General features: G+C 34.5%; 2 protein-coding genes and 1 long non-coding RNA gene across 18 annotated transcripts in view; 1 reads left to right on the top strand and 2 right to left on the bottom strand.

Annotated features, from left to right (window-relative positions):
• LOC17875968 (putative F-box/FBD/LRR-repeat protein At3g49040) lies at nucleotides 1–1,676 on the bottom strand. The gene is made up of 4 exons (XM_023785269.1): nucleotides 1,663–1,676; nucleotides 653–1,529; nucleotides 425–559; nucleotides 1–312 (listed from the first exon to the last, which is right to left on the bottom strand). Exons 1-4 carry the CDS (start codon nucleotides 1,674–1,676, stop codon nucleotides 1–3), a joined length of 1,338 nt encoding a protein of 445 aa, XP_023641037.1.
• A 1,053-nt stretch (nucleotides 1,677–2,729) lies between these two features.
• On the top strand, nucleotides 2,730–6,716 carry LOC17875179. 16 transcript variants are annotated; one of them, XR_002834486.1, is made up of 13 exons: nucleotides 2,730–2,877; nucleotides 2,970–3,026; nucleotides 3,807–3,857; nucleotides 3,935–4,228; nucleotides 4,468–4,555; nucleotides 4,640–4,716; nucleotides 4,845–4,942; nucleotides 5,030–5,205; nucleotides 5,277–5,389; nucleotides 5,480–5,548; nucleotides 5,644–5,690; nucleotides 5,790–5,838; nucleotides 5,956–6,716. It is a non-coding gene; the product is annotated as an uncharacterized LOC17875179 (long non-coding RNA). The 16 variants fall into 16 exon arrangements; XR_002834483.1 differs by lacking the exon at nucleotides 4,640–4,716 and having other exon boundaries at nucleotides 3,935–4,001; nucleotides 4,075–4,228; XR_002834480.1 differs by lacking the exon at nucleotides 4,640–4,716 and having other exon boundaries at nucleotides 3,935–4,001; nucleotides 4,078–4,228.
• A 2,150-nt stretch (nucleotides 6,717–8,866) lies between these two features.
• The window catches only part of LOC17877154 (putative F-box/FBD/LRR-repeat protein At3g49040), a 6,582-nt gene continuing 2,522 nt past the window's right edge, over nucleotides 8,867–12,926 (bottom strand). Inside the window, exons 2-4 of the mRNA XM_023777604.1 lie at nucleotides 9,505–10,372; nucleotides 9,272–9,406; nucleotides 8,867–9,175 (exon numbers count right to left, since the gene is read on the bottom strand). Coding sequence (XP_023633372.1) covers nucleotides 8,867–9,175; nucleotides 9,272–9,406; nucleotides 9,505–10,372 — 1,312 coding nt within the window. The remainder of the gene's footprint in view (nucleotides 9,176–9,271; nucleotides 9,407–9,504; nucleotides 10,373–12,926) is intronic.

Raw genomic sequence — 12,926 nt, forward strand, 5'->3', positions numbered from 1 at the left:
TTACAAGGTTTCAAAGACAAAGTCGCATGAATTTGAAGCCCTGCCCACACTAGCCAACTCGTCGAGCATCTCACGTCTCTTTTCCAACTTTTTAAGCTTTTCTGGTTCGATGGCTTTTGTGGAGAAAGTTGCTTTCTTCAACCGTCTTGTGTTTCTTAGAATATATGTGGCAACTTCTTTCTCATCTCTTCGTTCCCATTCGTATCTTGTCCACTCCAATGTCTCAAGACGGAACAACAAACAATCCGGTACACATTTCGGCTTTTTCCATTTTCGACCGATATGCTTTCCTTTGTTAGGATACGTAGATAGCTGATAACAATGCATGTATATATGTAATATTAGATCAACAAAGTACCTGAAAATGGAGTTTTGAACAACAACAAATAAAGTAGCTAATCGATTAATGAAATTGCTTACGTACGTTGATGAGCTTAAGGATTTGCAACTTGGGAGAACCATCAAGCATGAACGATAGTAGATTCCACCACTTACATTTATCTGTATGTAGCTCCAAATATACCAGCTGATGGAAAATTCTATCACCAGGATACTTGATCTATTTGATGAGGCAACTAACATTAGTACTAGACAAAAAAAGTTTAGGCCAATAGCAATGAAAACCCCATGAAAACATTATATCTAATATTACCTCTAAGTGTGATAGGTTTAACGAAAGACGTTTGGCTGAAGTTAGAGAAACCATAATGTTCTCATTGTTTATATCAGAAACTTTACTGACTTTTGCTTCCACCAGCTCTGGCGCTTTCTCGATCAGACAAAACTCAATCCCATATAATCCTTTGATGTTCAAATATTTTAAAGAAGGAGCATTTATCACATAGCCTCCATCATCTCCTCTATAGTCATCTTCTTCTATGGTTAGTCTCTGTAATGATGGCACCGCAATAGTGAAAGCCTTCTCAGACTGATAGAATCTGTTGTTTTGTTGCACTACCAAATCTTCAAGACAAGGACAACCACTTAAAAGGTTGCCAACAGATCCTTGAGTTTCAAAATGAACACAGTGCAGGTGCAGTTTTCTAAGGGAATTCAAACAAACCCGATAAGGAAAATCTAAGAGAAGGGAATTCTTGAGTTTTAAGGTCTCAAGTGTATTATTATCATAGATGCAATAAACACTTGGAAATTTAACTATACTGGTGTAAGCATCATCATAGTAAAAGTGATAGTCAAGATCGAGTACCAAATTACGCACATGGCGTGCAAATGCAATTCCAACCAATATGCCAACATCTAAAGCAGCGTCTCTGTTTTTAATATCCAAATGAAAAGTCTCTATAAACGTAGCTTTATGTAGCATAAGTAACCTGTAAACATCCTCTGTAAATGTATGGTGATTCTCAGAATCAAACTTGAGATTTTGCACCATCTTCCAAACATGTCTCCAACGCTTAGACAAAACACTCGTGGCTACGACACTTTTGGTCGGAAGAAAAGATAATATATGCACAAGCAAATCTTCAGGCAACTCATTTAATCTGTCCTCATTCACAACATCTCCGTTCCTCAAACTTTCGCTGTAATATGAAAAATTAAAGGACGTAAGAGTTTTAGAGTTGATAGATTTATTAATTAGGGTTACATAGAAAGAGATTCGAGAGAGAAAAAAAAAACATTAAACAAAACAAAGCAATATACCATTGTTGTTCCATCGTCTTTGATACAAACAATAAGTTGCTAAGATGCCTTCTCAATGCTCCAAACGCAAACGAATCTGACTAATAAAGCTTAGATATATGATATAACGCCACGATGCTTCAAAACGTTAGGAGTCAGAAAACCCTAAAAGAGTAGCAACGTGAGTTTTCTTCTGGATCTGAAACTAAACTGATTTCAACAATGTATTCACAAATCACAAGCCGACAAAACCAAAAAAAAAAAGAAGGGAATATAGTAGGGTTGTTTGGTCTCGACCCTTGACCTAGCCCCAATGGTTGAGGGAACTATCTCTAGAATGCTTTGTTTTAAGAAAATAACGAGATGTGAAATTTGCATTAAAATAGTTTATATGTTTATTTTAAAATATTTTATTTATTTTCTTGTTTTCAGGTAAATAATCGCAAGTGGACATTAAAATATATACTTTAAAATACAAAATATACTAAAAATATTATTTCATCCATTAATTAAATCAACCAATGAATATTATCAACTAAATTATGGATGAAAAATTTGCATATACGTCGTATATTGGCCTAGTTCTAACCTTAATTAAAATCTTTAGTACCATAAGTACCATATCAAAGTTAATGAAAGAGTGTATATATACTGGTGATTAAAAGGTCATTAGAAATTTTTTGGGTCAAAATCCAACATGTCTATAATCATATTTGTCAGTGAAGAGATGCATGAAAACGTTGATTTCATGTATAGTTTCTAATTTTAATATTCTGGTGAAAATTGCATGTATTAATTTATTTTATATAAGGTATTTTGAATTTTATAGATTTACTTTGTCTTGATTTTAAATCTTATAATAATTATAGATAAAGGATTGTAGTTATAACTACAATTAGTTTTAGTAACACAAAAATGTGGTTTATATTCATCCAACTAATTATATTGTAAAATACTTTAGAATATATTTGTACTAAAAATTAATAATTAGTTATATATATTTTTGTTCACAAATATTACGGTCAAATACTAGTATCTTCAATAAAACACACTTGTGAAAAAAAAAATTATATATTTTTAATGTCGAGATAACGGAAATATAATTGAAGAACGCCCCTCCTTTGGCGATTTACAATCTCTTTCTTCTCCATCTCTTTGTTTTCTTCTTCGATTCAGTCTGATTATGATCGTTGACACATCTTTAGATCATATCCATGTCTAAATTCCCATTTCTAGGTATAAATCTCTTACATACATACGATTCTTCAGGTTTTTTTATATGTGATTTTTCAGGAATTTTTTTAGGGATTTGGGTGTTGATTTTTTAGGGATTTCTTGGGAATTCAACTTGAATTGCTACAGTTTTAATCACAATGAAACAAAAGGTATGATCCCTACTTCTTTCTCACTTAATCTTTAGGGTTTTGGCTTTAGCAATCCAATGTTAAAGGTACGATCCTTCTTTTTTTTTTTTCCAGTCTTTGTTTAAATCTTTGTTTCCTTGGTTACGGTTCCTTGGTTTTGAATCTTACTTGCTTCTGTGATTCGTTGTTTCGTTGTTTCTTTGCTTGCTTCTTTACGTTCTTGCTTCCTTAGTTCTATGCCTTTTAATTTCTTGTTTACTTTCTTTTTTTTTTTTGCTTTCTTTCTTTGATTCCTTGTATGTTTGTTTTGCTTGTTACTTGCTTCTGTGATTCATTGTTTCTTTGCTTGCTTGCTTCTGTGATTCGTTGTTTCTTTGCTTGCTTCTTTAGGTTCATTCTTCCTTAGTTATATTATATGTGTCTTAATTTGCTGTTTACTTTTGCTTTCTTATTTGATTCCTTGTATGCTTCTTACTTGCTTCTTTACATTTTTGCTTTGTTACTTGCTTCCTTTGTTATGTGCCTCTTAATTGCTGTGTAATTCCTCAGTTATATGTGTGTTTGTGTTTGCTTTCTTCCTTGGTTCCTTCTGTGCTTCCTTATTTTCGTACATGATTCCTTGTGTACTTCCTTACTTGCTTAATTGATTCGTTGTATGGTTTCTTGTTTGCCTCCTTAGATGATTGATTCCTTTATTTTTTTCCTCTGTCCTTCCTTGATTCTTTACTTGCTAGCTTTACTTAATAACTCTGTAGTTTCATTTCTCAAATAGAATTGAATATTTTACTTTTTGCTTCTCAGGTCTACAAGAGTGTAAGAATCAGGTCATGTTCTTACTCAAACTGGACTAAGGTTTGTAATAATAAATATTTTTTTTACGTTCTTAAATCACATGATCTATACATAAGGAGCTTTAAAATAGTTGAAAGATGTAGGAGCTAAACCAATAACCGTAACAAGAAACAGATTTTTGGCGAACATAAAATATTTTGCTGGGTAAGTTGGTTTTAATCGTTTTTGAAATTATATAGTAATTTAACACACTGCTTCTCCTAACTTGTTTATTTAGCAGTTATGGATTGTTGTAAAGCCAAAAGTTTCTATAGGGGTCGGGTCTTTGTGCAGTCTGGTGTGTCACTTAGCTTTCTTGTTATGTCGTCAGTGCAATGTGCTATCACGTTCTTTCGCTAGTCCATGAGATCTGGAAACCTATTCCTCGAACTGTAAGTATCTGTTCTTTTGTACTTCCAGGATATATTTTCACTACATTATGTCTGAGCATGTCGCCCTTTTTATTACATGTAAAAAAATACATTGCAACCCCCAAAGCCTAATGGCTACCAAAGCCTCCATACTACTGTGAAACCGTTCTTGTACGAGAGCATGTTTCTACATTAAAACTATGTTTCTATCAAAATTCTCTTTACGTTTTTGCTTCTTCTCTTACGTATTCTATTTGCAGATAAAGCACCTCTCGAAAGGGGACACCATTGTTGACTAATGCTTATCTGATTCACACGGAAATCGAAAGCAAGATAGTAGCAGCAAAGGTATTTTTCCCATTCCATGATATCCTTGAAATACATAAAACGGTTAGACAAGACTTTCGGACATTTGATGGCATGAAACTGCAGGTAAATGGTTATCTTGTTTCTCCAACTCACATTCTTGAGAATGTTGATGTCGTGGAGACTGTCACCTACAACATTTTGTACCTTTTCTCTCATGCATTTTTTTTTCATATCTCGTTTTCTTTTTTTCCACGTACGGAAATTATGATTAGCTTCTTCATCTCTACCTAGGTTTCACGAGCTTTCATGTTCCTTTTTATTGCTACAGCCCCTCTCGAGCAAATCTGTTTTCCAGAGACATAAACAGTGGTTGTAACATGCCAAAACAAGGAGTGCGAGACAGAAGATTATGAGGGTATATTATTGGTATTCACATACTTTATATGCTTATTGGCTCACTTTTACTAATTCTTCATGTATCTCCTCTTGTTCAAGTCAATGACTTTGTGGCAGACTTTGATAGTGATGCAGAACATTCAAGAAAGAGCTTACAATGGTGGGAGAAAATCCTCGTCAATGTCAAGCAGTTCCCACTTCCCAGTCACAAGACAAAATCAGATATACATCACGAGAAAAAGGCAGAGATATTACAACACCCACCTCTCAAAATGGAGCACTTGGTCCCAAAGGTGAATTGAAAACACACACAAAAATAGCAATAGAAACTCGAGTTTAGATGAGTCAAATTTCTTCTTACCAGGTAATGGAATTGCCAAGATTTTTCCTGCTAAAAGCTTAGACAGTTGGCGAGACACTAAAAGCTCGAAGGTCACTCCATCGAATGGTTCTGTGTAGTATACATGGATCGGAAAGGTATGTTATCCTTGATTTTTTGTAGTCGTGATTGATGATTTTAACAATTCGAAAGTAAACCAGAATTTTTTTTTTGTCACATTTTGGCAGGCATAATCTCAAAGGTTATAACAGTCCTTACAGCTGAAAGGTTCTGTGTAGTATCCATGGATCGGAAAGGTATGTTATCCTTGATTTCTTGTAGTCGTGATTGATGGTTTTAACAATTCGAAAGTAAAACCAGATTTTTTTTTTTTTTTTTCACATTTTGGCAGGCATAATGTCAAAGGTTACAACAGTCCTTGCAGCTTTCAGCATCGCAGTATGTTCTTGTTTGGTAGCCTTGATATTACCTCTGAACATATTAAAGTTTCCAACAGCTCATCTCACAAATCTTATGGTTTATTCCTGGCCGAGGAAGAGGATTAGCAGTAATGTTGCTTCAAATAGAAGCAAACATTGAAAGCTTGGTAATATTTCCTAAAGTTTTAAACTCCTGTTCTGCACTTTTTTTTGGATCTTCGCCCACTAAGCACTAACCCGTGTCTCTGTGGATATGTTAACTCCCCGGTTATTGTTTTGCGCAGGTGGATCTACTCTTGGGATGGTCGAGTTGTTTTAGCTGGCCAAAATCAACAGATAATGCTCAAGTTCTTGAGTGTTATAGCCAAAAGACTCACTTTCTTGGCCATGAGGTTTTTTCATGTTTTTTCTTCTTACTTGCTTCTTTGATTCGTTGTTTCTTTTGCTTGCTTGCTTTGTTACTTGCTATATTCATTGTTTGTTTTCTTGCTCAACTTGTTTGCTTTTGCTGCTTCTTTGCTTCCTCTGCTTTGTGTATTGCTTGTTGTTTCTTTGCTTCTTTGATTCCTCTTTTGTGCTTCCTTGATTTCTTTGTATTGTTTGTTCTTTTGTTTTCGCCCAACTTGTTTGTTTGATTCCTCTGCTTTAGTGTATTATCTGTTCCTTTGCTTCTTAGATTCTTCTTATGTTTGTGCTTTTTTTGGCTCAACGATTTTGTTTGCTTATTTAATTCTTCTGTTCAGTGCATTGCTTGTATTTTTGCTTCTTCTATTCCTTTTTTTTTTTTAGCACTGTACTGCTAGCTTTTGTGCTTCCTTTATTCATATGTTTAATGCATTTTTCGTTTTTATTTATTTGATTCCTTAATTCCTCTCAATACTTGAGACTGAATAGATTTTGTGCGATAAATTTTTGTATTATTCATTTATAATTTTTGTTCGTTATAAATTTTTGTATTATTCACTTAATTCCTCTCAATACTTGAGACTGAAAAGATGTACAAACAATTATTTATTTCATATGAAATAAAATGAGATTTAACCGACCATCTTTTATCTAGTTAATTTAACAAATTTTATTTTATTTTATATTATATTAATGACATTTCCTAACAACAAATCACTAAGACACAAACTAATTAGACTATCTAACCTAATTAATTAATTATCGACGGAGGCGGTGCTGAGCTTTTCGTGGCACCTTTTAATATGTCTTATTACGACGTAAAATCATGTTGATTTCTACTTTAAAGTACAAAATACAAAATATACTAAAACTATTATTTCATTAATGAATTCAATCAATGAATATTATCAACTAAATTATGGATGAAAAATTTGCGTATACGTCGTATATTGGCCTAGTTCTAACCTAAATTAAAATCTTTAGTACCATAAGTACCATATCAAATTTAATGAAAGAGTGCTCTATATAAAAAGATAATTTAATATTCATACCAATTAACAAATATCTCAATCTTATTTTATTAAATCTCATACAAGATCAACAATAGTCTATATCAAATTTTATGAGCATGTTTAAAATCAATCAAACTAAACACGAAACCAAAAGAAAACAACACCCACATTAATATTGTATTAGTAAAAAGAAAAGTTAGTACTAACCGGTCGTATGTAAGAGCTTTAGCATATTATTATCGGTAGATAAAGTTACATTTCCAAATGGCCAACATACACACCATATCCCTATATTAGTAAAAGAGAAGTACAAAAACTTCATGGGTCGGATTATTTTAGAAATTTTTTTAAAATTAACCCGATTAGCTTAATTGGATACTAACCCAATTAGATCAATTTTAAGACATGGGAATGACCCGGGATCTGAGTTTTCGAAATTGAGTTTTTAATGCTAGATTTCCAATCCACTTAATTTAGGATACTCCATTAGTGATATGGAAAATTATAATAACTGAAAATAGCAAACAATTTCAAAAAAAAATTATCATACTAACAATACAATTCCGTAATTACTGAGATCACGAGTGACTGGAAATCTTAATACTACAGTTTTAATTAGTTGGAATTAATTAAATGTTTCTTAAAATCAGAAAATAAAATTTAAATATATTATAAAAACGAAATTAATTATAAAATTTAGGGTGATGTTTATAATTATATTAAATCTTTGTTATTAGATTTTTTATCTTTTCTAATATGTAAAATGAAAGATTTTAATCAGAATATAAAAAAAAATATGATAGAGTTTCCAAGATTCTTCCTTATCTTTATCAATTTGAATTACCTATTAAAATGGAAAAATACATTAACATTAGCATAATTAATGAAAAATTAATTATGGAGCTCATATCATCTATCCCCTTCCCCTATAGTAAAAGAGAAGTACCACTTTTATATGAGTTGATGGGTCGGGTCAAAATTAGCAATTAATCCGAAATTAAACAATTGGATATTTCAAAATTGGATATTTAACTGAGTATGGATATCGGTCATATACTTTTCCAGCGGTTTATATTATTTCCATATCTAGATTTCGGATTTCCTAATATTTCTATAACTAATTTAAAATAATAAATTTTTTATTATTCTCTTTTAACTTTTATTTTGCAACGAGTCAGAATATGATACACACCACTTAATTTTTAGGGGTCTTAAAGAACATTAGTAAATCAATTTTTAACATTAGTACATACAAAGTCTTATTAACAAAATATACTATTCAAATATTGATTAAATTTAATTAATATTACAAATAAATTTTACTGATAAACTATATTAAGTATCAAACTATATAAATCACAGTAATTGACGGGTTATTTTTTTAAACTCAGAATTAAATAGTAAAGCGAGTAATCAATAATATTTTTATGAATGCAATCCGTTACATATTGGTCATTCAAAACATATATCCGTTACAGACATGTGTGATTCGTCATAATCAACTCCATTTATTTAACACCGCTTCATGCACTAACCATACTTGCTACTGTTTTTGGATAATATTCAATACAAACTTTTTAGAAAAATTAGTTACGGAATTAGCAAATTCATAATATAAAAATGATATATTTGTAAAAAACTATATTTGTAAAAAAAAAAAATCTTAAAATACATTTGTATCACTTAGTAAATTAAAACATATTAGTAATAGTTCGAAAACTTTCCCCCGCGCTGTAGCGCGGGTCCGATTCTAGTGTATAGTGAAAGTTCAAGACATTTAGGTGGATTCAAAGACAAAGTCGTATGAATTTGAAGCCCTACCCACAGTGGCCAACTCGTTGAGCACCTCATGTCTCTTTTTCAACTTTTTAAGATTTTCTGGTTCGATGGGTTTTGTGGAGAAAATTGCTTTCTTCAACCGTCTTGTGTGTCGTAGAATGTATGTGGCAACTTCTTTGTCATCTCTTCGTTCCCCGTATCCTGTCCACATGAATGTCTCAAGATGGAACAACAAACAATCCGGTACACATTTCGGCTTATTCCATTTTCGGCCGATCTTAGTTCCATTGTTAGTAGACATAGATAGCTGATAACAATGCACGTTATGTAATATTAGATCAACAAAGTACATGAAAGTGGAGGCTTCTACAACAACAACAACAAAAAGGAATTGCTTACGTACGTCTATGATCTTGAGGACTTGCAACTTGGGAGAACCATCAAGCATGAACGATAGTAGATCCCACCACTTCCATTTATCTGTATGTAGCTCCAAATATACCAGCTGATAGAAAATGCTATCACTAGGATACTTAATCTGTGCATGAGGCAACAACATTAGTATTGGACCAACACCATGTTCATTAGGCCAATAGCAAAGAAAACCCCCAAGAAAATATTAAATCTAATAATTACCTCTAAGTGTGATAAGTTTAATGAAAGACGTTTGGCTGAAGTTAGAGAATCAAGAATGTTCTCATTGTTTATATCAGAAACTTCACTGACTTTTGCTTCCACCAGCTCTGGCGCTTTCTCGATCAGACAAAACTCAATCCCATATAATATTTTGATGTTCAAATATTTTAAAGAAGGAGCATTTATCACATAGCCTCCACCACCTCCTCCAAAGTAATAATCTTCTTCTATGGTTAGTCTCTGTAATGATGGCACCTCAATAGTGAAAGCCTTCCCAAACGTTTGATATCTTTCATGTACTACCAATTCTTCAAGACCAGGACAGCCACATAAAAGGTTACGAACAGATTCTTCGTTTCTAAAACGAACAGAGTGCAGTTGCAGCTTTCTAAGGGAATTCAAACAAACCCGAGAAGGAAAATCTAAAATAATGGAATTATTGAGTTTTAAGGTCTCAAGTGTATTATTATCATAGATGCAATAAACACTCGGAAATTTAACTGCACTGGTGGCAAGATCATCAAGATCGAGTACCAAATTACGCACATGACGTGCAAATGCAACTCCAACCAATATGCCAACATCTATAGCATCGTAGCTGTTTCTAATTTCCAAATGATAAGTCTCTAGAAACGGAGCTTTATGTAACATCAACAATCTGTAAACATCCTCTGTAAATGTATTGTGATTCTCAGAGTCAAACTTGAGATTTTGCACCATCTTCCAAACATGTCTCCAACGCTTAGACAAAACACTCGTGGCTACGACACTTTTGGTCGGAAGAAAAGATAATATATGCAGTAGCAAATCTTCAGGCAACTCATTTATTTTGTCCTCATTCACAACATCTCCATTCCTCAAACTTTCGCTGTAAAAATTAAACAACGCAAGATTAAGAGTTTTAGGGTTCATAGATTTATTAGAGCTAGAGCTTATTACATCTAATAGGATCATATATATAGATAGAAAGGGATTCGAGAGTTAGAAGAAAACATAAATATTGGGGATTATTATGTTAATAATTAGATATTTCCTATTATTGTATCTTATTGTATCTTGTATATCAAGTCTAGAATATTCTCTAGGGCTTCCACTCTTATGTATAAATACTCTTGTAAAGATAAATGAAGGGTAACACTTTTCTTGGCCACCAATATTGTCATGGTAGCATATCAGGTTTAAGAAAAAAAAAAAAAAGAAAAAAAAAAGAGAGAAGAAGGAGACGATGGCAAACGACGATGGCAAACAAGTTACACTCGCGGAAGGCGGTGCACGTGGGGGTTTGAACACCATGGGGATTGATAAGACTATGTTATCACCGTTATACCTGCATCCATCTGATGGACCAGGAAATCTAATCACAACGGTGCAGCTAAAGGGAGACAATTATGAGGACTGGTCCAAGCACGTGTGGAATGCCCTGCGGACTAAACGAAAGATGGGATTCATTGATGGCTCTTTGCAAAAGCCTCACACAGCAGAGGAGATCGAGCAATGGGAGGTCGTTAATTCGATGGTGGTGGCGTGGTTAATGAACACAATTGAACCCACGCTGAGGACCTCTGTTTCTATGGTTGATGAAGCGAAGGTTCTATGGGATGATTTGCAGCTGCAATTCTCTGCCGGAAACGGACCAAGGATTAGTGAGATTCGGGCATCCTTGGCTAATTGTCGACAGGGAGGAGATACAGTGATGGTGTACTTTGGGAAACTTAAAAAAATGTGGGATGAATTGGCAATATACAAGCCAATTAGAACGTGTAGCTGTGGTGAGCTGGCAGCTCAACTTGAAGCAGATCGTGATGAAGAGAGAACCAATACATTTCTCAATGGATTGGATGATTCTCGTTTTGGCACAGTGCGATCTACAATTACAAGTTTAGAACCACTTCCTAAGCTCTCTCAAGTCTACCAACGCATTATCCGAGAAGAGAGACAACAAACAGTTATACGAAACCGGGAAACGAGCAGTACCGAAGCTGTAGGGTTTCTAGCTTATGCTGGAACACGTGGTGGTCATTCTTCCCGTGAGCCATACCGTGAGAAAGATGTGACCTGTACTCACTGTGGGAAATATGGCCACGCACAAGCAGACTGTTTCCAATTAAAGGGATTTCCGGAATGGTGGGGTGAGAGAGGCCGTGGAAGAGGTGGTGCTCGTGGTGGAAGAAGCGGTCGTGGAGGTGGTACCATTGGTAATAATGCTGGGCGTGGACGTGGATATGCACCTGCAGCTGGTGCTCATGTTGCACAAGTCGCACAAGCCGCTCACGTCGGAGCAAACCGAGAAGAATTTGACCGAAACTCCTTACCGCAACTAACGGATGAACAATGGGATGCAATGAGGCAGTTCCTTAATACTAAGAAGAACGACTCTGGTGAAAAGCTAACTGGTAAGAAAGATAATGTTGAATTTATTATTGACACCGGAGCCTCTCATCATATGACATGGAAGCTTGATCTTTTAACCAATATTGGTGATATTTTCCCGTGTTCCATTGGTTTACCGGATGGGGGATTATGCTATTGCTACCAAACAAGGCGATCTCTGTTTAGGGGGTCATCTATGTGCTTCGTGGGGTCTTAGGTGCTCACGCTCAAGCTGCAACAACTATGGGAGCGAGAGACTTATGGCATTGTCGTTTAGGTCATCCATCTAGTAGAGTTTTATCTTATTTATCGAGTCATGTTGACATTGGGAAATCTGTTGCAACAGAGATCGTTTGTGACACTTGTTTTCGGGCTAAACAAACTCGTGTTGGTTTTCATGAAAGTTCTAATAAAGCTACTGAGCTATTTGCTTTGATTCATTGTGATGTTTGGGGAGCTTATCGCACGGTTTCTTCATCTGGGGCTGCTTATTTTCTTACAATTGTCGATGATTACTCGCGAGCTGTTTGGATCTTTCTCCTCAAAGAGAAACGCGAAGTAGCTGACTCACTTAAGAAATTTTGTGCAATGGTAGAACGACAGTTTGATAAAAAGGTTCGGGTGGTGAGGAGTGATAATGGCACCAAATTTATGTGTTTAAAATCATTTTTTGATCAAGCCGGTATTTTGCATCAGACTTCATGTGTCTATACACCGCAGCAAAATGGTCGTGTTGAGAGAAAACACCGTCACATACTCAATGTTGCTCGCTCTCTTATGTTTCAAGCACGTTTACCAGTTCATTTTTGGGGAGAATGTGTTCTAGCTGCTGCTCATCTCATTAATAGAACGCCGACCCCTCTCCTCGATGGTAAGACACCATATGAATTTTTATATGGTTCTCTTCCTCATTTTGAACGTTTGAAAGTATTTGGCTGCTTGTGTTATGCTTATAAGAAATCTCGGGATAAAGATAAGTTTGGTGAACGGAGTCAAAAGTGTGTTTTTATGGGATATCCGTATGGTCAGAAAGGTTGGAAGGTATATGACTT

This window comes from Capsella rubella, unplaced genomic scaffold (genome assembly GCF_000375325.1).
Source record: "Capsella rubella cultivar Monte Gargano unplaced genomic scaffold, Caprub1_0 scaffold_8, whole genome shotgun sequence".
NCBI classification, from domain to species: Eukaryota; Viridiplantae; Streptophyta; class Magnoliopsida; order Brassicales; family Brassicaceae; genus Capsella; species Capsella rubella.